General features: G+C 41.1%; 2 protein-coding genes across 3 annotated transcripts in view; one reads left to right on the top strand and one right to left on the bottom strand.

Annotated features, from left to right (window-relative positions):
• LOC110981266 (cytoplasmic polyadenylation element-binding protein 2-like) overlaps window positions 1-8,188 on the bottom strand; it is a 29,532-nt gene extending 21,344 nt beyond the window's left edge. Inside the window, exons 1-2 of the mRNA XM_022238684.2 lie at window positions 6,656-8,188; window positions 2,237-2,354 (exon numbers count right to left, since the gene is read on the bottom strand). Of these exons, the coding sequence (XP_022094376.1) occupies window positions 2,237-2,354; window positions 6,656-7,924 (1,387 nt within the window). The 5' untranslated portion in view covers window positions 7,925-8,188. The remainder of the gene's footprint in view (window positions 1-2,236; window positions 2,355-6,655) is intronic.
• Window positions 8,189-12,997: 4,809 nt separating this feature from the next.
• On the top strand, window positions 12,998-25,027 carry marchf5 (membrane associated ring-CH-type finger 5). Of its 2 annotated transcripts, none has more exons than XM_022238654.2 (5): window positions 12,998-13,113; window positions 15,134-15,395; window positions 17,403-17,608; window positions 18,699-19,183; window positions 20,966-25,027. In XM_022238654.2, exons 2-5 carry the CDS (start codon window positions 15,316-15,318, stop codon window positions 21,092-21,094), a joined length of 900 nt encoding a protein of 299 aa, XP_022094346.1. In that variant the 5' UTR covers window positions 12,998-13,113; window positions 15,134-15,315; the 3' UTR covers window positions 21,095-25,027. The 2 variants fall into 2 exon arrangements, with proteins under 2 accessions (XP_022094346.1, XP_022094345.1); XM_022238653.2 differs by having other exon boundaries at window positions 17,400-17,608.
• The last annotated feature ends 496 nt before the right edge of the window (window positions 25,028-25,523 follow it).

The raw sequence follows: 25,523 nt of genomic DNA, 5'->3' as shown, positions 1-25,523 counted from the left end.
GAAATTTGCTATCTATGTGCAAGGAAATAACTTGTTGAAATCTTAATTTCACAGGAAAATGGTGTTTAGGCACGTAAGCCTGGCATGCCTTGCCTTTCTTTAAATATGAACAGCAAAGATGTCTACATGTACATGTAACATGAGCCAAAACTCTAAAAAAATTAAACACTCCATGCTTAATCTACATGTACAATGTACATGTAGACTTACCCGGTACTTCAAAAGTTCAGCTGATTTCCCACTGATGGAAAGTAATAGGGTTTCGATTGACTGCATCAACTTGTGCCATCCACTACATGACGTCAAGGCTCAATGTATGCATGGTACCAGCACTCCAGCTTTAGCAATGTAAAAATTACATGCTGAGCTGGGCCATCAAATTTTGTTCCCCAAGCATGTATTAATCTAAAAAATCATTATTCTTCTATGTTGAAATCAACTCTGCAGAAACTACATGCACCTACATGTATACATAAGGTATGAAAGTAGGAAGTAGAAATACTTGTAAGGTGAACTGAATTGAATTGCAGGGCATCAACTTCAAGCATCATCTTAACTACATGTACTGTACATGTACAAGTGCTTTATTTTTTCACTCTCCAACAAACCAGTACGCGTACATGTACCAATTATATTGGTTTAGCTGGTCTTTATTTTTCCCCTCTTTTTAACTAATTCATTCAAGGATGTACATATGATGTCCATCTTGAAATGTTAGAATTTCTTCTTGTACTTCCTCCAGGCTTTGCGTCTTTGGAGGTTCTTCATGTATATGAGCTCGAGACTGACACAAAATGGGACCAAAAAAACTGATGACAAGCCTTAGAAAAGCAAGCCCAACAACTGAATAATGTACTTTTCCACCAGTTAAAAAGACAGGAGGGGCCATGAATATCTTGATACAAAGAAGATGTACATGTACATGTATGTACATGTATTTCTCCAAACCTTGGCATATGCAAACACTCCAAAACATGCAGAATGTTACCCTTGCCCCTGGGGAATGGCAAGCATCTTTGTAATTTTTATGCCAATAGCTGGTACATTGTACTTAGAAAGACAGTTAACAGTTGAGAGATGTTCAACTTTAGTCAAGTGAAAGCTAAACTGTCTATATTTAGGCTCTCTGGGCACTCATAATACAGTAGAGATCCTTCCTCTCTTCTTAAACAGCTATCAAATGTAAAGGAATACATGAAGTGATGTTAATATCGAAAGTGCAACTGTGCAACCTTTAACTTTGCAGGGACTCATATCCCTATGGCATGAACTTACAGGGTCAGCATGCCAGATATTGCCACGTGCCACTGTGCCAGATCCCAATACACAAAACATACGTACACATATGAGAAACGCAGATATTGCATACATGTATACATGTACGTGGCAATTTTGCACATAGTTCTGACATGTGGCTTTTGTGGTTGTACTCCTGGTACCAATGAGAGTCAATTCCAGGTACAATCTTAAACCTCAAGTGTATCTCCTCCAAATCAAATTGACCACTATAGACATACATGCACAATCATGGTTCAGTTCTTTTATATTGTTCTCCTGGTGCTGAAAATACCAACCCATCCTGAAGCCTATCACCACCTCTTTGTACCTGTAATCCACCCACCGCAAACAAATAAGATAAGATTCAAACTTATCAGTAAGGTACCCTGTGACCTAACAACTCCTACTGACCTGAAATGGATGCACTGTGATATAATGAAGTTACAAAGTGCAAGCAAAGTAAATCTGGATCAAAGTTGAATCAACTTATTCTTAGTACTAAAAACAGGAATCTTCATCTCAATTTGTACCTAGTGTTGTTATCATACATGCAACTGTCAATATTTTATGATCAACCAATAAACCTAAAAGAGTGGGCCCCTGGGACATTTTGCATCCACTTTTTTTTTTGTTACTTACATGTACATGTAACAGTTGTAGAGGTCCATGTTCATATGTGTACATGTACATTACTAACAATTTCATTTGTTAGGTGAAGTCTTTAACATCCAGGCTGAAACATCAAGTTTATCAATGCTTTGAAACCTCAGTGAATGGACATTTAATGATCTTTTTACTTTCAATAAAAAGTATCCACATTAAGAGTAAATAAAAAGCAGGACAGCATGTACATGGATACATACATGTACATGTACCGGTAAATGTTGTACGTACATGAACCAGTTCCGTAGACCTACAAAATTTGCAAAATCTGAACACAGAAAGCCACAGTACTCACATGGGTTTCGAGTGTAGTGGTCCATGGAGTTTTCTGTGCCACGCATGATGTCAAACAGTTGGTGTTCAAGAGATGATAATTTCATAGGGTCAACGCCAGTATTCTGCCCAGCTCGTTCCTTCAAGGGAAAAAAATGTGATGAGTGTGAAACAGCGATACAAAATATCTATTTCACTTAAAACTATTTCAATGATGTCTTGATGTAATAAACATTGCACATGTATCATACAAGTTTCTACCTCAAACATTCTGTATAAATACTCTGTACCTTTACCAACTTTGCAGTCATTAACTGTCCATCCAAGATATACATGTACAAGTAAGGCCTACATGTAGATACCCGGATATCTAAGTTTCAGACACATGAATTTCTCAAATTTCAGTGACATACATATCCACATGTATTTCAGAATGGCAAGAGTTTGCATCATAATAACTACTGGTTTCAGGAAGTGTTTTTCTGAATTTCGAAAAGACTTCTACAGTAAGAGAAAGCTTCCTATTTAATGGCAAACTGTGCACTGAAACATTTTGTTCATAATTTTTATGTGCCGGTATGTAAAAATCCTTGTCTGTTACCCATGGAACAGATCCTTCTCTAAACACATACCCTAGAGAATGTTTTGCAGAGTAGAGGATCATATGAATAATTCAATTCAGCATGGAGGCCTAACAATTGTATGTACATGTACATGTGCACAAAAACCTATTGGTTATTGATTATTCCCCAATCTCGCATGTAAATCCACCACTTACAGATGAAAAGCAGACACTGACCTGGGGCAAGCCATTTGTTCACACTGTAATAACAAGCTCTTAAACACATTACTGTGTTCTGAATTGAACATAAAAAATGAAAAGTCTCGACAATGAACAAAAATTTTTCAAAATGGATTGACCTTTAAACTACATTTACTCTTTTATATGTAATGAGTAAAATACAAGCTGGATTTCCTGCTAAGGTTTCAAAGCCTTATGCATGATTTTATTTCCAGTGGAAAGTAGAAATGAAACCAAGAACGGCCACTCAAGCTTGCCACTGCAGGTATGTGTATTTGAGACATGGTGCTCAGCAAGACAGTTTGTGTGGCCCAAAGTTGTCTCCTTGGCAAGGTTATGAGGTAGCCAAATTTGGTCAAAGGATAATTCATGCAAACCGGCACTGATACACATGCACGCATGCTAATGGAGAAAATAATGGCTGGCTCTATGCCTACTACATTATACGTGTAATATGAATCAATGCATGTTGCTTAAAAATATACACTGTACATACCGGTACATACATAAATGTACCGTACATGTACATAGTTCCACTACAGTACAATAAGATCACTGTCACATAAATGTGCTCTTCTGCACAGGAGTACATACACACATACATGTACATGCAGTACTTGATTGGTAGTTGTGGGGGCAAACTCACACGACCACATCTACTTTGTGGGGACCAAAAACATTAAGGAGACAGAGAAATGTCCCCACAACTCCCCTAAAAAGAAAATTGTCTCCTTAACCCAGTGAAGGCCTACCCACAGAAAAACCCCTCTTAGAGAAGCCCCTGTGTGTCAGTTCTGGTTGTAGTGTCAGTTTCATGTTTGCAATAGCGTAATGGGATTGAGAAGTGACAGTACACATTCAACGAGATCATATCTACATGTGTGTACATGAACATGTTTTAGTGTGCGTACGTGTATGTACACTGTACCTGTGCATGTACCAGAGTGTACAACAACAGAAAATATACCATAAGGTGGTGACGAACTCCAACAAGATTCCACGAATGCTTGTCTGGAGTGGACATTCCTCAAAGTACAAGCAGAATTTTATTATTCAAGCCATGAGCAAAAAGGGGAGCTCCGGAATTTGCAGAGAATTTGTCCACTTAAGCGCTTGCACATGACTGGCTTGTAAAACTAACCCATTCTACGTTGTTATTTATGACTGAAGAAACAAATTATCTTGCAAACAATAATACATTATTACATGTACATTAAGTTGCCTACTGTTGTCATTCCTCCCCCCCCCCTCGAAAAAAAATGTCTGCAAAACTATTCTGGAGTTAAATGCTTTTTCAGAAGCATTTTATTTTTGAGGCATGACAATGCAAAAACAAGCAAGCATAGGCTTCAAAATGCACGCAGAACTTGCTTGGGAAATATTTGGGCAGGGAACACCTGCATTGTTGATTATTACATAATGGATCCCAGTATAGACTGATAAGGATCAATAACCAATGTGACCCAGGCACATGTTAAAACATGGAGGCATTGAACAGATGAGGACTGTAAACACAGCATTTGCAGCAACAGCTCTTGGAGATTACACAGCAAATCTCCTTTCAGTGCTAAAGAGCTTCCAAATGGATTCTATGCCTTGGTGGCTTTTGTTCAGCAGTTAAAAGTGCATGTATACACATAATGGTTGTTCACAAGCTTGCATGTCCTAAAAGAACAACAGAAATGGGAGATGGAGCATTTGTTACTATATACAGTGTATGCAGCTAGCATCCAATTTCTGGTGAACAGCACAGGCATGCAAAATGACATAATACTAATAGCGAACTAAACATTTTTGCTTGTAGAAATAAGCAAATTATGCAAAATGTAGCATGACAAAACAGCAAGTTATTATGGTAATTTCTGCACCTGAATAAGTAGGCTTTGAATCTGAATAGACAATAAAATTACAATTGTAATGTATTTACAACTCCTTTAAGGCACTTGATTTGTTTACACAAACGGATGCAGTAACAAATACTGTGACTATGCTCCCTGTATCAAAGTGCATGCCATGGCAACCATGAGGAGACTATTGCATTTTAGTTCAGAGGTCAAAAAATATGTATGTGTAAAAGGTTCATCAAAGATTATATTGTACATGTACATGTAGGTTCCATAAAAGATGAACATAGTCTTAACCAGAAACATACTGGTACCTGTATATTAATGTGTTATGGCAAATGTGGGTACCATTTTTCAGTTAGAACAAACGTGACCATCTGGAATGCAGCCCGATAGAAAATGCTTTAATATACACCTTCTTTATCTAAGTACGTCTCTGGACACAACTTTAAAATTACAACCTTTCACAACAATGGGCATCAGAAATTACTTAGCAAAAATAACTTTTTATGATAGGACATAAACTACATGTATGGTTCCCCAAACTTACTTCTCTCAAGCAACTGCCATTCTCTGGATTTAAATAGAAAATAAATTACATATACAGTATCTGATGAACTCCACGAAGGTAGCAAGAAAAAAACGTGTTTCACATTTGCACAAAGTCTCTGTCTTTAAGCCCTTTGAAATGTTTCGATGGAAAGATGGATTTTGAGGGAAGGTAAAAGCATAGGCTACATGTATTTGCTAACTGCAGACGTTCCTTTGACCATGGGAATTGGCAGACCCCAAACTGCTCAAAACCTCCCAAGTTGGTAGGTGACATGTACATGCAGACACATGTTCCATAGTTCTAGGTAACATTAAGTAAGAAAAAAAGTGGGGCACTGTAAAGACAAGCGTACTGTACCACTCATGCATGAAAAAGCTACATGAATTGAACAGTATGTTTTCCTGCAGTTATACTGTGCAAAAGGAGCAAAGAAAAGGTCAATTCCTTGAGTCCTTCCCTTTATGCCCATTTATTCCAAAATGAACAACATGCATTTTGACCCTGTGACATTTCTTGTGGTATGTGGTGGAGAATCTGGGTGTAATCTGTTGAGCACTATGCGCACTGTGTGCATGCAGCATCTGACATTTCACCCATACTTTGCCTATTAACTGAGCAGCTCAGCTCAATCTGGTATATTGCTTAATACAACTTGATCAACGAGGGCAAGACTGGACACTTTTTGCCTTTTACAGAAATCTAAGCCGTTTAGAATGAAACAGCTGTGTAAAGTGACCTGTTATGGTCATTATCATCGAGGAGTGACTCTGTAACAGAGCCTCAGAGGCTGCATCCGAATCTGTTGTCTAGAGCTATTTCTAGGTCTTCATTGCATTGGAAATATGCAGAAACAATACACCTAGCCATAGCTCTGTAAGCCCATTTCAGACACAGCTAAGATTGACAATATGGCTCCAAGTTCCAACCAAGAAAACAAAGGAGTATTTTAACAATTTTAAGTAAGCTATAACAATACTGCAACAGAGAAACAATAAAATACAAAACAAATGCTATGGGCAGGGTCAAACAAAATGACATGTGAAACACATTTTTGCTTCAAAAAAATGCAAAAATTTCAAAGTAGGTTTTGTTGGTTTTGATGTCATAGTGTTTTGCAGAGATGCTTTGGACACTAAACAGAAGGTACTGGCAGGATTACATGTAATGTTAGGACTCCACATCAAGCTTCCAGGCAGGAATTTTTTTAGGGAAGAACAGTTTCACATTAGAGTGACTACTCACCTGGTATGGAAAGAGTGTGTTAGTGTTGGCATCTGTTCTCTTCCCGTCTGCTCTGGTGAACTCTAAACTCGGGGCTGTGTTTATGCCGGATGGATACTGTCCGTAGTTCTTTGCAGGCAGTGATGTGCTTCGCTGAAATTTGGGTGGCGAGATGATAGGGTTGGAAAGAACACGGCCTTTCTGGGGTGATATGGAGGGCTGGGTGACTGACTGATTGTTGACTGCTGGCATGGATCGCCTCTGCTGCTGCTGAATATTATTAGCCATTGTAGGAGCTTGCCCACTTGGTGGAGAGCCTACAGTTCCCCAAGGGTTCCCCTGTTGCTGCTGCTGCTGAACAGAGGGCTGCATGCTTTGTTGGTGGGCCTGTGGTGATGGCCATGATGTCGCAGCAGCTGTTTGCTGAGCAGCAGCAGAGTTCCAGTTGGCTGGGTACTGCTTACTTTGGAGGTAAAGACTTCCAGCCTGAGCTTGTGCCTGCAGCTGAGCTTGAGCCTGCTGTAGCTGGGTCGCTGTCTGATAGATGTTTTGCTGCTGTGTTGGCGCCTGGTGTGGCGGTAGGCTGCGACGCTGCTGAACAGCCTGCTGCTGCTGCTGCATCCCGAGCTGAGGGGACAATGTGGCATTGGGACTGAAGAGTGGTGATGAGTTGCGAGGAAAGTTCTGAAACTGCATTGTGCCATTCATGGTTGGTAGCCCCTGGAAATAGGATTCTTCAGCAGCAGTGGCAGTTGACCAGAGATTTGGTGCACTTGTAAAACTGCTCGAACTCGCTACCGAATTTACCGCACTGCCGCTGGTGCCAGAGCTTGCAACGTTATTGATGTAATTGCTTGGATTCACGTCTTGAATAAACTGTTGTTGCTGCTGTTGCTGCTGTGCTTGTGCCTGGGCATGGACCTGGGCCTGTGCGTAGTACCCGATCTGCTGTTGCAGCTGCAATAGCCCGACGCTTGCGGCAGACGACGTCGAAGTTGGAGCCACCTCTGACTGTGCTTTGTTCTTCTCCGGCACAGTTAAGGGACTTGAATCCCCCGATTTTGATTTCGAGCCCGGTGACAAGTCATCTGAGTTGTCGGAGCTCAGATCTGGGTTGGGGGACAACTGCTGAAGGTGCTGCTTACTCGCAGTTTTCTCCATCAGCATGTCATCTTGCATCGTTAGCGCCTCGGGAGAAAACAAAGACACAGTGCTCGAATTCGGGTACAATTCCAGCGGTGAGAGGGCCCTCGTGTCGTGTGGATGAACATCCAAACCGAAATCCCCCATTTAGCAGGTGCTATTTGGTCTTGGTGAACCAAGTGTATACGCTCTAACTTTCTTTTTTTTATCAAAAAATATGGGAAAGCTAGTTCGGCGTACCTTTCATGTCCAGCTGTTCAACAGTGCAGCAGATACGACGGTACTGCATGAACGGTACCGGCATTCGACGGATCTCAAGCGAACGTACCGTCGTCCGTGTTTATGTGCGCTGTTTACACGAATGCTGCGGTACGGTGAATCGTTGGGGGGAAGTAAGTGAACGCGTTTGAGTCGGCGCGGTTCACGCATTACATTGCACGACGTTCAGCGATTTGCCGGTTTCTGAATCCCAGCCAAGCAAATTTACAGTGAACTAAACAACGAAGCAATATTTACCATGATTTTACGCCCAAAATATCAAAAACAAAAGTAATATCTTGAAAAAATGTATTAGATATATGTAGTCCTTCAAAATAAAAAAACAAATCATCTGGTTTTTAATTAATACCTTGAATAACAAAATATTTAAATTTAGCTCAGAGAGACAAAAACAGGAGTACTAGAAACTGCTGGCGGTCACGAGCGGCAACGCCGGGGCAGCTGTTACTGTCTCACATAAAACCAACGAGGGCGCTTTGTCCACAAAAACGGGTGCACCTGAATGAGGCAACGATCACAATGGGGAGAAGAAAAGTTAGGTTTCACACTTTTCTGAACCCGCTCGTGCCGCGGTTTTACCTGTGGGTGCTGTTGAAAGGCCTTTCTTGCTTTTGTACTTGTGTGAGTGGGTAAATAACCGTCGCGGCGTGAAAAGGCGCCAGAGTGAACTGCGAGGCAATTTCATTTTGATTGTCCTGATAGAATGGGTACAGGCACCACCGGTAGTTCCGTCGATTTACTCAAAGATGTTCTAAAGGTCTTCCACTCGGGGGGGGGGCGAGCTCTATGACATGGTCTGTTTGGAAAACCAATTTTATTTCGAGCTCAAATCATAGTTTTTTTCCCAATGATCTTAAAGTGAGGCAACTAGGAAATTTGTTTTTTTTTAGGAGAAATTACGTTTTCTTGATCAGCTTGGAGTACCTACTATTGAATTAGTCAATCAGTAATAATTGCTTTAGAGTAATTCTCTCGGTCGGTTAATTGGTGTGCCATCTGCTTGATTCTGATTTGTTGATTTTATTGGTTGCTTCTGATCACAAGGATCGGTTTACACAGAGATAAACTTCATTACTCTCAAAATCAGTTGACCCACATCCTAAAGAATTGGTGTTGACGATACCTGCTGTCTTGTTGTAATTAGTTGTTTATGATTGTTTTAAATTTTCCCCAACACCCTAATGTTGTTGTGACGGTCTTGGTTTGCATTTTGGCCCAGATAACCCTCCCCTCCAGAAAACACCATGGTCCGTCAGTGCATATGCCCAAATTTGGCCTGCATGTGGTGAGTTCGACATGCAAGACTCAGAGGGTAGACCATTATGCTGGTAGTGATGTTATGGATCGACCCAGGTACAAATACGGAGGGTCTTGTGAACAAAAAGTCTTCGTGTATCACACTATGCAAAGCTAACTGCCTAGTTTTCTACTTACAATTCACCCCATGGGTCATGATAGAAGAGTACGTGTTTTGGGCCTTTGGTGGCAAACACACAACCAAAAAAAGGACAAAGAACCAAAGGTACGGGCAGTATATATAATCTTTAAAAGCTTGTTTTGGAAGTGGCCCAGGGGCTGCAAATTAAGCTGCGGGCAAAAGACAAAAACCACAAGAATGTTGGGTCGCCATTGGACCTTTCTCCGAAGGCTTGTCTGGTCGCGTGGCTCGCACGCGACCATATTACGGGCCAAACAAAGGGTTAGCGGACGGCCTGAAAATGGAGGAGGGCAAGCAGTGAAAGAAAGTTGACAATGGCAGCTGTGGAGTACAAAGAAAGTTGAGCGGAGAAATGTGGTCGCACCCCGCAGCGATGCTGTGTGTGTCGCCAGGTCATGGCACGTTAAATGGTATTCTTCTTCAATGATCACCGAGGACGTTGGTGGTTTGGGAGGGGGTGATGGACAAAGCCCAGCCGGGATTTGTCGTCGGCTTTGCGCGTTAGTCCTTGCGTAATTCGGACCTGTGGAATACAAACACTACTCATATTTTGTTATTGTTCGAGTCTCTTGGTTTCACTGGTTTTCCTTTTTAGGACATTACAAAATGGAAATTAAATACTAACCATTTCGGCCCCCACGGCTTACACTTTCAACTTGTATATTGTAGATCACTGTAGCGACTAAGCGTTTTGAGGATTTTTTTTCACATTTTATGATTGTGTTGAAAATTGGTGCACTAAGCGGTGATGGAAGATCGGCATATAGAATTCACCTTAGTAGCTTCACTTCTTGATGACCAGAAATGTAAAACAAACCTGCTTTTAAAATCTTATGCCTAACAGCCAATGAAACAGCTGGCCAAATTTCAGTCAAACTTCAGTTCACCCCCTATTCACCGGCCTTAGCCTAAATACGACGCAGTAATTGATCGGGACAAAAATGGCTGTCAAACTTTCAAAGCCTCTGTCTCCATAACGACTTGTTAAAAAGGAATCTCATTCAAATAAGAACAACCACCAAGCAAACAAAGGGTAGCAGATTAAAAAAACCAGAACAAAAAACTACAACAACCCGTTCTCGTTTCAGTTTTCCACCACATTTAGTTTCTAGAGCAGCATAAGAATGTCCACGCTAAGTTGTATGGGCACAAACATTAAAAAACCACTCAAAACCGGTTTTAGAGGGATCGGGTTGTGTTATAAAAATCCGAGGACGGCTCTTACGTAAATACAGAGAAGGAAACGGACATCCGACGGGGAAAGTGTGCCCAGTCGTGTTCCCCGCCCCAAAGTTATACGCTACAACAGTTATTACAATAATGCTAAACATTGATATCAGAACATTTCAGGCTTTCTTGTACGTAAGAGTTTCGTGCTACAAAGGCGGGCCCCTAACCAAATTTCCAGGGGTGGGGTACGGCAAAAATGATTTTATTTCAAGTAGTTTTCATGGCTTTTCTGAGGGGTGAAGCGACATGGGGAAATGACACTGACCCCCCATTACCTGTCGTTCCTTTTTGAAGGCTGGTGCGGTGGCACCCGTTGCCTCCCTCCTCCCGATCAGCCCTGTCCTGATGAAACTATCGTTGGAATTTCCCGTGTCCCTCCTACTGAACATTGATTCACGTTTTCTTAGCACAAAACTGGATACCACTCTCCCCTCCCCGAGTCTCGCAAGACTTACTGGCAGACGCCATATACTCTGACCCGATGAGAACTTTCCTTTTTGAAGGCTCTCCTGTAGTAATGAAATTTATGTACAGCTGCCGTGCGTGAATGAGAAACCGGCAATGCCCAAACAAAAGTTTTGAGGACAGGTGCTCAGCCACCAAATTGTAAAGCTATTTGTCAGATCTTTTGTGGCGCGGTCGGATATTGTTAACCCTGCCTGGTCTATTGGCAGGTGTCGTTATTATATGTTGTGCTTCTTGTCCACAGTGAAGCAACATGTTTTGGGAAATTATGTGTGCGAAATGCAAACAATGATGCAAAGGACTGTTTATTTTAAACTAATGGGCTTGCACATGTGTTCTTGGTGGGGAAATGACAGGGTTGGTTAGTGTTGAAGTAACGTTCGAGTATGCAGTGTTGCACTCGAAAGCCGTTAACCCTCCTCAAAGAGCCGGGTTACTTTGACCCATCTCACAGCCCGGGGACGGATTCCACCCCCAAGAGCTTGGCTGTGCCACTCTCGATTTTACTTTGCATGTATGTAAAAATATTCCAATATTACAAAAAATGAGAAGTTTGAACTCAATTGAACACATGGTTTTGTTGCTACGGTCATTTGAAGTTCAAGGCTACATAATGCACTACAGAATATACGCTGCGCAAGAACGATATGTTCGATTTTCACAAAAAAGGTGTCAAAATGACCGTAAACAGTTACTGTAAATACTCCAAAAAGTTAAGCTCTTTTAGGTCTAAAGTATCACTTTTTTATAGCCAAAACCAGGGCTGTGACGGGTCCGAATGTTGCCAAAAGCTTTAGGTAAAACTAAATCGTTTAACGGTACAAGAGGTATCTTCTTTTTTGGCATTCATAACTATATCTAACTGTCTTTAAAATAGAAGAAATTTCAATGATGTTTATGCGTGTATTCACAATAAAAATGCGACTTTGTTGGTCATCATTTTCCCAGTGCACACAAACACAGGTAATGAGACCTTTTTCCTGCTCTTTGTATAAACATGCGAAAGGTATTGTTTGTACAAGTGCAGTCAGGCACTCTGACAGTGCACGTGCTATCATGGAGGCGGGACCAAGTTGATTTTAAAGAGTATGATACTTGCATGCACACCCTCCCCGAAAGGATACATTTTTTTTTACTTGTGGGGTATTTCCTTTGTTCTCTTATACAAAACTCCCGCAAAACACGGAAAAAATTCAAATCACTGCCATTTCAACCAAATTCAGTTTCCTGGGTTGTTTCGACCTATATCCCTTACATAAAATACTTCAATTTACGACGGATGGCACTTGAAACTTTTTCCCTCCTTTTTGAGTAAATTTGAAATATCTATTTCGTGAAATTCTTTGGGGTCCCACTTTTAGTACCCCATAAGTATCAAAACTTGCCCCGTGGGGTACCTTCCATTGTTCTTGTACCCCATAAGGCTGAGTGTGTGTGTGTTTGCGGGGGGAGGGTATTCTCTTGAGTTTTTGGTTGGTTAGTTGGTCTCATAATTAGTATTGAGTTCATAAACACGTCAATGTGCTGTACACGGAAGCTGCCAATAGTAAAGAGATTGGTGGCGCCATACAAGAACTTTGGCTCCAAGGATTGCTCTATTGCAAAATAGGTAGGAAAGTCACCGAGAGGGATACAATTGATATATTGAATGCATAACAACGAAAACGAATTCGAGTGCGACGCTTAAAATCATGCAAAAGTAGTTTAAGAAATAAATTGAAAATAAACTTTGAGGTTTAATGCGAAATATCAGGATTTCTTTTGATAGATATGTGTCCATACCCTACTTTAAAATGACATAACCGGCCCGGCACGTCGCCATTTTCTTAAGGCCACAACCTGCGTATCATCAGTGTTTGAAGTTTCAAGTAAATTCTAAACGAGAAACATTTGCTAAGTAGACATTGTCAAGGGCACATCCGATGTAAGTTGGTAGTAAAGCCAATTGGGATATTTCCACAAAAATTCCCGAACAACTGGAGAACAAGAATACAGCTATAAAGCTAGTAAAAGTTACACGAATAACGTTACTCGTTAGGCGTAGGCCTAGGCTAGGTTAAGTTACCGTCGTTTGTTATGATTCAGCTTGACTTTGCGCAATTGTCATGGTTGTTTGGGGTGGCAGGGGCCGGGGCCAATCCCAGTGAGAAGCCAGTCTTTATACTTCAAAGTTTCAGGACCCTGCTACTGTCGGCTAGAACATAAATACGTCGTCCTCTGCTAAAACTTGCAAGAATGTCACAAATATGTAGGTACATTAATGATTCTTCCCAAAATGACTCCTAAAGTCTATCATTGTCACTGTCACTCAGCAAGGATTACAGGCATATCGACAAAATGGGCCTAGTTTAGACCTAGTAAAAGGTTGGCCTGTAGGACCTAATTTTGAACTGATACACAAAGCCTAGGTGCTAATTTAAGAAGTTCAACAAAATTCAGCGAAACAAAAATGTAGATTATACATGTATGTATGATGCATGTCGTCCTTTAAAGTACATGTAAGAATTGCCCTGAGCACTGAGTAGAACTTAAAAGAAAAACAACTAATTTGAGGCCCAACAGAACATGGGCAAGGAATTATGTATGGACGCCACTGATTTTTCTGTACAGTTGTCTACTGGCCATCTGAAACCAATAACTTGACCTAAAAAGTGATATTAAGGAAGGAAAGTATTGAGGTATTCACGTAGGGAACAGAATTTTTAAGACCAGTCTCGTAGGGTTTGTGTTCAGGTTGTCTAGCTGCATCTGTATTTGAAACTTTTTTTGGCCCTACGTGTACCTTTCATTGGGAATTCTTACACCATGTACTGGTATGTATGAGTAAGTATTTTAGGTTTCACATATTCTTACAAGCTTTCATTCTTGAAGAATTACTTCTTGCGCTTTTACACTGAAATCGTGGTGGTCAGTGATTGTCATGTAATGCATTCAGAAAGAGTTCCACACATGGACATCACTAGTTTATCAGCCATCAGAAGTTGATAACAAGTCCTAGAAAGCTTAAATTAGCAGGGAGAATATTGGGGTATTCACGACAAGTCTCATACATACATGTGGGGTTTGTGTAAAGGGTATCAAGTTACAGGCATATCTTTGTATGGAACTCTTTCCATGTATGCAAATGAAGAGTATTTTTGCTGTGAAGCATTCCTGCATGCATGATCTCTATACAGCTGGCCATATGTACATGTACATCACCTTCTGGCGTACATTACAAGGACATGTACAGTACCATTTAAGATATTAAGTCCTTTTTCTTCCTTTAGTCTTTGGCTCAGGAGGATTTTTGTAGATACATGTAGGCAGCCTGAAATTGCATTGTGTCTGAAGGGATTGTATGGTCATGCAGATCCCCTGATCACACTCAAAATAGATATTCCAACATGTCCATGTAGCCCCACTCCAGCACCCCCCACTGGTACTTGAAAAGGATAAACTTGGCTTCAAGGTTCAATGTAGCCCTGCTAGTGTATAACCACCTGAGCCTGAATAATAACAGTCAAAGGCTAATAACTCACTGAACAAACAGGTGTAAATATGGGGGTCACTGAACACTGCCTGCGCTCTTGTGCTCGCAAAAAACCACATGCACAGTACGTGCAAGTAGCACACATGAGTTCGGTGTTTCATTTTATGCCTTGAATAATTAACCCACTTCAGTTGGTGTGTGCTGTAGCTGGTATGGCGTTTATGTTGTTGACTTGTCAAAAGCACTGGTACCAAGTTCTTTTGGGAATTGGCCTTTTTAACAACCAAATACCTCCAAAAACATCCCGGTTATTGCAGCTTCTTTAGCTACAATGTACGGTAGAGGCAGTCGCTGTCAGAAAGATGTTCAACTGAAAATTAAAAGTAAATTTGTTTTTCCCCAGTTGTTTTTCACAAGACTTCCACATTGAAGATTCGCAGCTGACATGGGCTGCGTTTTTCTTTCTCTTCAGTGCCACAGAACAACATCCGTTGCCTGTCTGTTGAGCAGAAAAGAAATACATGTGCTTTCTAGAGGACACCATCCTCACTGATTGGGAACAATGGTTGTGTTTCATCTATAAAGCAGATTTGAAAAAATATCCCCTCCCCCCAAATTTTGACTGCCTCAAGTGAGAACAAAGCAGCGTCAACAATGAGCAGTGGTGAAACGGCAGCCAAAGATGACAGCTGTCAGAAGATGCCATCCACAAGGAGTAAGAGCATAGATGACAGGTATGCTGATAGTAGTTGACTGTAATTCTGGATCTTGTTGATGCCATTGTTCACGCTGATCATCAGTTGATGTTGTGGAAGCAGACAGTGTAGATGACTGGTATGTGGGTAATGTGCAGTTCATGATCTCGTTGTTGCCATTGTTGCCAGGTGATTCCGTGGATGTCATTGGTTATAATTCAAAAGGTTGTTTCTTGTTCTTGTGCTTGATTGTCATCCACGTTGATTGATCTTAGTTGAAGCAAGTGTGGTGTGTGATTTGATAATTGATTGTTTTGATTCACCACGCTGTTTTTCCTACCGATTGCTAAGAGCAAGAACTTGTAGGCTGACCAGGATTGTCACAGTGAAAAAAATTGTTGTAAGACACATAAGATAATAAAAAGGACAAGTCACATTAGCAATAGTTATATGCATCAGTTTTTGCCATTTTATTATGTTCTACATGTGAATCAACATGCCTACTGTAATTAGAGGGAAATCGTCTGTCAGGTTTTCTTTGCAGTCCTAACCCACCAAATGCAATTATTCACGAAGCCACTCATTTAATGAGTATGGTTGGGTTCAACCAGCTTTTCTTCCTGTTTGTACTCGCAAATGGATTAGAAACATCATCCACTGGTAATGGATATTAATTTTTTTTTTGTGAAAACAAAAACCAAGACAAATCAACCACTTCCCTGGACCACATTTTGACTGGTAATACTACCCCTCACAGCCTACCCAATCCATTAAAAAGCAATTACAGATGCCCCCAGATAGGCCAAGAGCAGACGGTCATGTTAATCTGGCTTGAAAAAGAGGATATTGTGGTCAGAAGGCAAACACTGACCCACAATGTGTGGTCACCCTCAGCCAGCTGATCAGTGTGTGGCTGTCCAAATGTTGCCAGCATATGTTGCTTTTTTTGTGTTGAAGGGGGATTAGCCAAGCCTGGCAGTTAAAAAGTGGGAGCTCTGGTGACTAATTAATCAGCTGGTCATGGTGTATTTGGCTGCTGGGGCTTTGTTTGACATGTTTGCCATAGAATGTAATCAAGAACAAAGACCCAACCACTGGCATTTTGCTCTGGTATGAAAGTCCCATTTGTTCATGCCATGAAACAAAGGCAGTCGTCTTGGCCAATTTTATTTCGAATGAATAGAGCTTCATACGTATTCTGCAATTTATTTTCTGAGGAATTAGAATTAGTTAAAGAGAAGCTGATTTGTACTTTGGCTTCACTGATAAAACTTGCTTACTTGTAAATGTACATGTACCATTACGCGCATTGCTATTCATGTTGAAACTATTTTTTTTGAAGTGCAGTGCGTGTGCTAACAAGGTCTCTGATAATTTTGGCACTTTATCAAATTTTAATTGCCATGTCAAATCCCAGTTCATGTAGATGATATCAGTGTTGTAGTTGAGACCATCACAAAACCTTTCACAAGACCAGCTCAAGGTAGAAATTATAAGACACAGTCTTTAATACGTATACTTCTTGAACTGACACAGTGTTTGCCTGTGGGCTAAGCTACATCGAACACAACGCAGTCTATTGCAAGTGTGCGATACTGCATGTACTGCGTGCAATAATGCAATGTACACGTACACTGTACATGTAGGCGTTCTGCCGATGACGTCATGAAATCAGCCTGGGAGCGCGAAGGGCCAAAAGGGGACTTGTGGGCGGGGAAACACAGGATCTTTTTATTCATTTTGGGGTCATTTGTGATGTTTTTGAAATGGTTGCATATTTATTGTTATTTTGAAATACTGCACCATGTTCTTGTGAACTAAATGTTTTCAATTTCTGTTAACCTCGAGGTCTCGACTACAACACTGGTAAATACAGTGTACAGAAAAACAGTGGAATGCTGGGTTAGAATCCCTCCTTTTCCTTTGTGTCCTATTTTGATGAGCCTTGATGTGCCACTGAATCATCACCTTTTAGGATACTTTTACCATTGTAAACCATTTTCCACTGGCTTTTTCCCCTGTCGGGCTGCTTTCCCCATCAAGCAGGAAAACCTGCTGGGTCTGCTTTGCCACAGAGGATGACGATCGGCTGGCACGGTGGACCAAGCCCTGCCGCTGTCGGGGCACCACCAAGTGGGTGCACCAGATCTGCCTGCAACGGTGGATCGACGAGAAGCAGCGGGGGAACAGCACGGTCAAGGTGTCATGCCCACAGTGTAACACAGAGTACATCATCATCTACCCGGAATTAGGTGGGTACCAGCTTGTCATGCAGCAAAAATCGTTCGAACACTGTACCCCTTCACCTCTTCCCCCCCTCACCATTTGGGTTAATCTTCTTAGTGCTGTAGTTGACGATAGCCTAAAGAGTTCACCGAACTTCAGAATTAACACATGTACCGGTACTACTTCAGCCTGCAAAAGTGTGTTCACAATACTCTGCAGTGTGCATAAACTTGCATGTGCTCTGTGGCTGTACATGTGCATTAACATAATGCTTGAACACTAGTCTGAAGGTTCACATTTAAATACAGTGTGGATTTGGGTATGCATTTATGGAGATTGCTTGGAAATATGGTATACATGTACATGTACAGTGTATACATATGCCATGCATGTAGGTCTGTAGGTAGGAGGGATTTTTCTTGTTCTCTTCATGGACAACCCTTTATGCAAATGTACTTGCGTGCAATTTTTCATAGTGCACACAAGTTTTTTCACTGTCATCAAAGACCATTCTTGATTGTTATAGTTTATTTGGTGGGCACTTTATGGATGGCCCCCTTTTATTTAATTCTTCAGTATGTACTGAAGTTTGTTCACTTTCGCACATCTTTATGGTGAATTTTACTTCTCAAACTGATTTTCAAGTGCTTTCTGTGAGAATGGGGCAACAATTTCTGCCCATTCGGGCATCCCACACTAATAAATTTTGTGGTCTTTTCGTAAGAATGTGATGTTAAAATTGAAGCTGTAGTAGGGTTATATCTTGTGGAACACTTCAATCAACTGCGATCGTGAACAGCACTGCCAAAAGCTTTGCTTGGCAAAACTAAGAAGGCTACATACGTGTAGTAAGAAATGCTGGAATCATGTAGGCCCGTAGGCCCTATATCTTGGGATTTCAGGTTGCATATTGAAGTCACCGCTTCCTGGTTCTAGGAGGCCACCCCTGCCTGTCTATACACAGTGTTAAACCAGTGTGAATTAATATACATCAGGGTCCACACAAAGCAAGCATTGTTGCATTGCACTGTTTAATCGTTCATAGCACTTAGAGTGATTGATTTTGGAACATTCTCAGTATTAAGACAAATGTGGCACTGGTACCTGTCCTTGCAGGTTCCATTGTGTATATCCTGGATGTCCTGGACAGACTTATTTACAAAGTGTGCCCCTTTGCGGCTGGGGGCATCGTTGTTGGCTCCGTCTACTGGTCAGCCGTCACCTACGGTGCAGTGACAGTCATGCAGGTGCTGGGCCACAAGGAAGGGCTGGACGTGATGGAGCGGGCTGACCCGCTGTTCCTCCTGATTGGCCTGCCCACCATCCCCGTCATGCTGATCCTGTCCAAGATGATCCGCTGGGAGGACTACCTGCTGCGCCTCTGGCGCAAGCACTCGCCCAAGCTGCCCTTCTGGAGCTACTTCTACCCGGAGCTGGGCGGCGGCATACTGCCCCGGGTGCCCACAGAACTCATGCCCATGGCCGACCCCATCTCAGCCACCCGGGTGCTGTGTGGGGCACTCATCTTCCCGACCATCGCCACCATGTGTGGGAAGCTCATGTTTGGGTCGCTCCACTCCAATCTACAGAGGACAGTGCTGGTACGTTACGCATTACCGTAGTCCCTACAGTCCTCAATTCTCCACCTGCTTTTCAATTATGCAGATGTACATGTACGTGTCTTGAATGTGTATTAATGAGCTTGCATGCCCTAACCCCATATTAACATAGTGCTTTTAAAGTTTTTGCACCAAATGTTCTCCATTCTGGCTGTTGGAAAGTTTGAAATAACTTCAAAATATGAATTTTTTTGGTTTTCCACCTCTACAAAGTGGTGAGGGGATGATCTAATGGCTCCTCCCCCCTCCCTCCTCAAGATTAGGGCAGGAGGGGGTACCCCATACGCCATACCCCCAGAGTTCATGTACATGTATTTGTGTCCTTTTTTTTCCACCACGCAAAGTTCTCCTTGGTGACATGTATGTGTCTGGCGTGGTAGTCCCTTGAATTGTCTCTTCACCCTGAGGCGGAGGAAATGAGTTTTGCCTGCTGTTTTCCCAGACCTGTTCCGTTTGTCAGAATCAGGATTTATATGTCTTCCTGCGGTTCAGCGCTTAGGAACAAAACATGAAGTGGCCCCAACAGAAAAGTAGGTTATGGGGGCCTTTGGCTGGCTGTTGTAGATGTACTGGGTATGATGTTGAGCCAAAACTGCTGATGAGCCGTTCGCAGTTCCCAGCGGATGACTAGGCATTTTTTACACTAAAAAGTGTGTTTGCCTCCATCACCACTGGTTTATTCCTATGATGAATAATGCTGGTACATAAACATGACTTTGCATTATCCACAGTTGGAATCAGCCATGCGTCAGTACAATTCCATTCCTCATTCCAGGGAGAGTACATGTGACACCTACCAGTACCTCTGTGAGGTTTCAAACTCCCACTAGTATTTTGATGTGTATGTGCATGAAATTTAACTTTAGTGATCAGTCGTGACGATGAATCACAGTTCTCATTAAACTGTTGTTTGCTTTAATAATTTATTACAAAATAGTCTTCAAAATTGCTCTGAAGCCTTGTAACGTTGACCCTGGGAATCAAGGCTCAGCTGCTTCAGACGAGAGGCTGCGGGTAGATAATACCCACTTGGTGATGCGTAGTGTGTGCGCCAGAGAATGTGTGGGCTTATTTAAGAGTTTGTCTTGCCACTCTCTAATGACGAACTGATCAAGCAGCTTTGAGAACGTCCTCATCATAGGGATAATACGTTTACATACATGTACATGTTCCCCCATCTGCACGGCCCCAAAAACACTGTCAATATCACATCACCACAGGATGTGGACGCCAATCGAAGAATAAGGTTGCTTTATGCTCGTGAAGCCCTTTTAGACGATGGCAATTGAGCATTATCCAAGCTGCTGGTCACAGAAAGTGCAGAAGGCCACTTTGTTTTGTGCAGTGGCTGGCCAAATGCTTCTGCCATTACGGGGGGGGGGTTGTCTGAGTGTGTCTATGAGTGAATGGGTTTTTGGATTTATGAACTGAGCCATAGCAACCCGAGGGCTTACCAGTATGAACATGTACATGTACATTATAGATTTATAAAAGTACATGTAGATCCTAACATGTATATGTCAGTCTGTCAGCATACTAAAAACTTCATGAACAGCTCAGAGAACACATCCGGATACATTTACATGTACACTGTGCATGCATGTACCTCGACAGGTACCATGGTGTATTACTGTATGTTCATTGTAAGTCATGAGTTATTTTCAGCACATAGCCTAATGTCGTTTGAGTACTGTGTGCCATCCTTTGTTTTTCTCTTCTTTTTCCCCAATGCAACCTGCCCGGTTTCTCTTTTGTCTCCACTAGGGTGGGATAGCATTTGTCACAATCAAAGGGGCACTCAAGGTTTTCTACAAGCAGCACCAGTACCTAAGGCAAGCGCACCGCACCATCCAGGACTTCCCCGAAGAGAACGGCCAGGAGCCTGCCCAGTGAGACCCACCACAATTTCTGGTTGGGCTTCTGTGGAGAATTTCAGCGAGATGATCATTTTTGTAACCACTTCAGTTGATTTGCTTTCTTAAAAGCACAAGCAGAAATCTGAGGACTTTGCATGCACTGAAAGATTGTTTCCTGTGTGTTTAATACTCCAGCGGCAAAAATATGTTATAAAAAAATCTGACTCTTTCCACTTGGAGTCGAATGCCCCAGCCATTTTGTCAGGAACCTTGTTCCAAGAATCTGCTGTTGTGCTTGAAGCAGTCTTTGTATGCTTGCCTCAATGGCTTCAAACCCAATCTTTAGAGCACCTAGTGGTTTTGCTCCACCGTCTTCAATCTTGCAAAATCCTCTGAATGCCTCCTGTTCAATTTTGACTGAAGAGTTTGGAAAAAAAAATATATATGCAAAATCATTAGTGTTGCCAAAGGGGTGCAGAGTGGCAAAGTGAAACAGGCTGCTGTGTGTTCCCTGATTTCTGAGCTCTACCATATCTATTCAGTGAGCAATACTTTTATGTCACCTTTATCATCTTAGTCCTTTTTGCCTTCGTACATTATTTCTTGTGTAATGTGATCTTTGTCATGATTTGGTTTTATTTTTTCCTCTAATTTTTGTAGTAATAGACTAACTGTAAATATTATGCTGTACACATGGCTTTTAAACGATATTTGTATTAAAGATAATTTAAGTTTATACCAAGTTTTGTTTTTCTTTCAAGACTGACTACAACACAGATAGTTACTTCATTTCAAGCCCCAAGTGATGGATGTTAGCTTTTTGTTTGTTTTTGCTTTTGTGTTATATTGCTTGTTGGATTACGTGTGGTTGATCTGTGCTCACGTTTTAGATGACTATGAGTGAAAACTGTAGAAAATAATTTGAAAGTTTATTTCTTGATGAAATTTGGGGGATGGGTGTTTTTGCTTTGCATCATATTGAGAATGAGGACTGCCATACAAAGAAACACAGGGGATTCATAGTTTTCCTTGAGAGGTCCTTAGGTTTGAAAATGTTTGCCCTCTCTATTGGGTAGTAGAACATTAGAACATCGGAAGGGCCCAATGCCTTCTCAGAAGGAATTGCACAGGTGGTGTACATTTTCATGTTTGTTTCCTGTTTGTGTGACCTGTTGTTTTGATTTTGAAACTGAAGCAGTTCTTCCTGATTTTTCACACTTCTGTGACCTGAAAAATAATAGAAAAAAAAAAAGACTGAAAAAGGCGGGATGACTGAAGTTGAGGTTTGGAACCAATCTGTGCATTGTGAGCGTAGTGGGTGTTGAATTGATGTAACTACTGCAGACCCAAACTCACCACTGTCTGGTTAACAGGGCTGTGAAGCAGCTGGGTATGAGTGCAAGAAGTAAATGAATGTAAAAGTACATGTACTCATATATGCATAGCTGTTTAGGATAAACAACTTCGGTATACAGGTTTTCATCTTTCTCTAAAACTTGAGCACATAATTGCAAGTTTACTTCCCACAGGTTCAGTGTATGAAGTGGAAAACAGTCTCACATCGGCACTGTTATGTTTTGATTTTGTGTGTGTTTGTGGGCCAACGTCACACACATGTACCTAGTGTGGACTTATGAACAAAAGATGTCCACACGATGTAGGTAGAGAAAGAAGACATTCTGTGGATTTACCCATGTCCACAGGATATTTATCCTCAAAACAAACATTTAGAGGCATTTTGGGCTTAGGTTTATAGTGGTAAAAAGAAGAGGAACGATCAAGGAACCATTTTATAAAAATTCGGCTGAAAATTGCATTCACAGTGTAAAAAAAATAACTTTTTTGGTACCGAGTTTCCTTAACTGCATGAAAACGAAGAAATGTCCACACTAGGTATGGAAAGTAGGCGTGTGTGGGTGTGTTTGTGGAAAGCTTTTGTATTTGGAATTCATGTGTTGATTTTGTTTAAACCATTTTGATGCTGCAAATATAAACTAGACTTGATTCAAGTCTGGGATGTTTACCCTTTAGTGCTCCCTTCTTCTCATGTCGGATAAGGAAGAAGGCAAAAAGAAGACTGTTTTATCAAATAAAGCTGGTCAAGGGTGCCGGCTGATCTCACATCAGCCAGGGACCTAGTGGCATCTCAGACTTGACTTCAAGTCTACATATGTACATGTGCACGTGAATGATTAGTTTCAACCATCTCAGATTTGTTTTATTTCCATCGTATGTTTACCGGCACATGTAGTTGTTTCAGAACAGTCATTTATGCTTTCCAATTGTACATTAGGGCTGTGATACTGGTTTATTTATTGATTGTGTATATATTTTGAAATGTACATAAATTAGCCTCTGTGGCATGCCGAGATTCAGGCAAATGCGAACTTCAACAAAATTGCTTACAAAATTGACATACTAAGCATAAATGAACTGAGTGCCAGTCACCTGCACTGTGTGCTTGCATGGGATTTTGGCAGGTAACCTGCTACTTCTAAGCAAGAAAATATTGTGCTGAGCGGCTCATTGAAATTTGCTGCTGTGCTGCCCAACTTTTCCTTGGAATGGGAATTGAAATCTATTGACAGAAAAAAAAGGGTCTTGAAAAACTTTGCAACCCATGAAACAAAGACAAGGAATTACTTTTAAAAAATCAGAGAATTTAAACCTAAAAAGTAATGAAACAAAACTTCACACTACCTTTCTCTCCCATTCATAATGAGAAATGTGACATTTCAGTTAATATTTCATCTTATTTACCCTGGTGTATAAAGACAAGAAAACAATTTTATTTGATGTCAGAAGAGAAATTTGGGGTTGATGTTCGAGTGAAAAGTTAAAAATGTGTTTGTAGCTCAGTATAGAATCCCTCATCAACAAATTGAGCTCAGGAGGGGCACTGAAGTGCATGGTATGGCTTTGCTTGGCAAAGTTTTAAACATACATGTACATGTACTTTTCGTTTCACTAAAATATTTTCACGCCCAGCAGATGTTCCCTTGATTGTATATTGTGCAAGCTCACATGTAGTTTCATTTTATGCTATTTCTTTAATTCCAAAGATTTAGACTGTATTTCATACTGTATAAATAAAACACTTATTATTGTATGGAGTTTCTTTGCACTTTGAGACCTAACTTAGATGTATATTTCCCCCCAAATGCCTGAACGAATAGTAGAAAACACACGAAACTATAGAGTTGCATTTCCTTTGTTTTAGGAAGGGATTTACCATTGAATCTGGAACCCAATTAAATTTTCACTTTTATAACACCATCAAGTGCTTATTCCCAAAATCAGGGCTTTAAAACCAAATACTTTTTCCCAACAAGTCTGCTCTGTCTGCACTTCTGTGACAATCCTTTAAAATGTCAGACCAGCATTCATGTGTGCATAGATACTTGATTTGAAATGTTGCATATTACTTCTGCCTTGTAGTCTAACACGAAGTTAAGCAGCTAGAAGTTCCAAGAGCTGTTTCTGTCACTGCGGTAGATACCTGAACAAAGATGTCCTGAGGTGCTTTTTGAATTTCCAATTTTTTTTAGTGTAATTAGAAAATGTGCAGTTTGATATTTTCCTGTTTGTGCAATGTATATTAATCGACTTTCATAGGATAGTGGCTTTTACAACTTAACCACTGATTTACCCTCTCTACATTGACAACTTCTGAGCAGTTGCATACAGGTGCATATACAAACCGCTATCCACTTTCGCTGTCAAAGCTCCAATGTCTGTCATGATATCCTCTTGTTTTTCTAACCCTGGGCAGCCAGATTTATGCGGCATACTAAAATTACTTTGAGGACCTGGATGGATGAATGGATAGGTTGTCACTTCAAGGAAAACAAAACCAGGGGAGGCATTGAGGAATGCTTTCTGCTCTGGAATGCTAACCAGTTCGTAGTGGGATGCCTTTAAAATAGGACTTGATTGATCAGAAAACATTAAGAGAAACCATGCAGCAGAACTATGCTGTCTTTGTGATTTTTGTTTGAGAGGCGTGTCTGTATGTTCTCATAGACCATGTCAAGCTATTTGACTAGTAGCAAACGGAATGTGCTCTATTTCTTTCAGTTGGGGGGGGGAAGCTGCAGTGGGAAGTCTTCAATTTTGTTTGTGGATTTCGTAATTCTTGGTATTTCCATGAATCAACTAGGGAGAATTCCACATGGATTTGGCATACCGTAAAAACAAAACAACAAAACGTGCATGTCTTTTTTTTTTTTTTAGAAATTGCACTTAGTTTGCTTTGCATTCATTACATGATTTGTTATTTGTATTTATGTTCCATTTGCAAGGTAGCACTAGCCAAGTTTCAAACTCTGGTTTGATCCAAAGATACCAAAATACCATCAAATATACAGATGTTCCTAAGTGAATGTCATGGAGGAGAACACCAACTCTAAGAGGAAACATACACCTCATCACAGCAGTCGACCCGTGTTCCAATGGCAAAGGGAAAA

The sequence above is a fragment of the Acanthaster planci genome, linkage group LG13 (assembly GCF_054643075.1).
Source record: "Acanthaster planci isolate LZ-2023a linkage group LG13, COTS_SCS, whole genome shotgun sequence".
Taxonomy (NCBI): Eukaryota; Metazoa; Echinodermata; class Asteroidea; order Valvatida; family Acanthasteridae; genus Acanthaster; species Acanthaster planci.
Note: the sequence above shows the minus strand (reverse complement) of the source record. Positions and strands in the feature narration are given on the sequence as shown.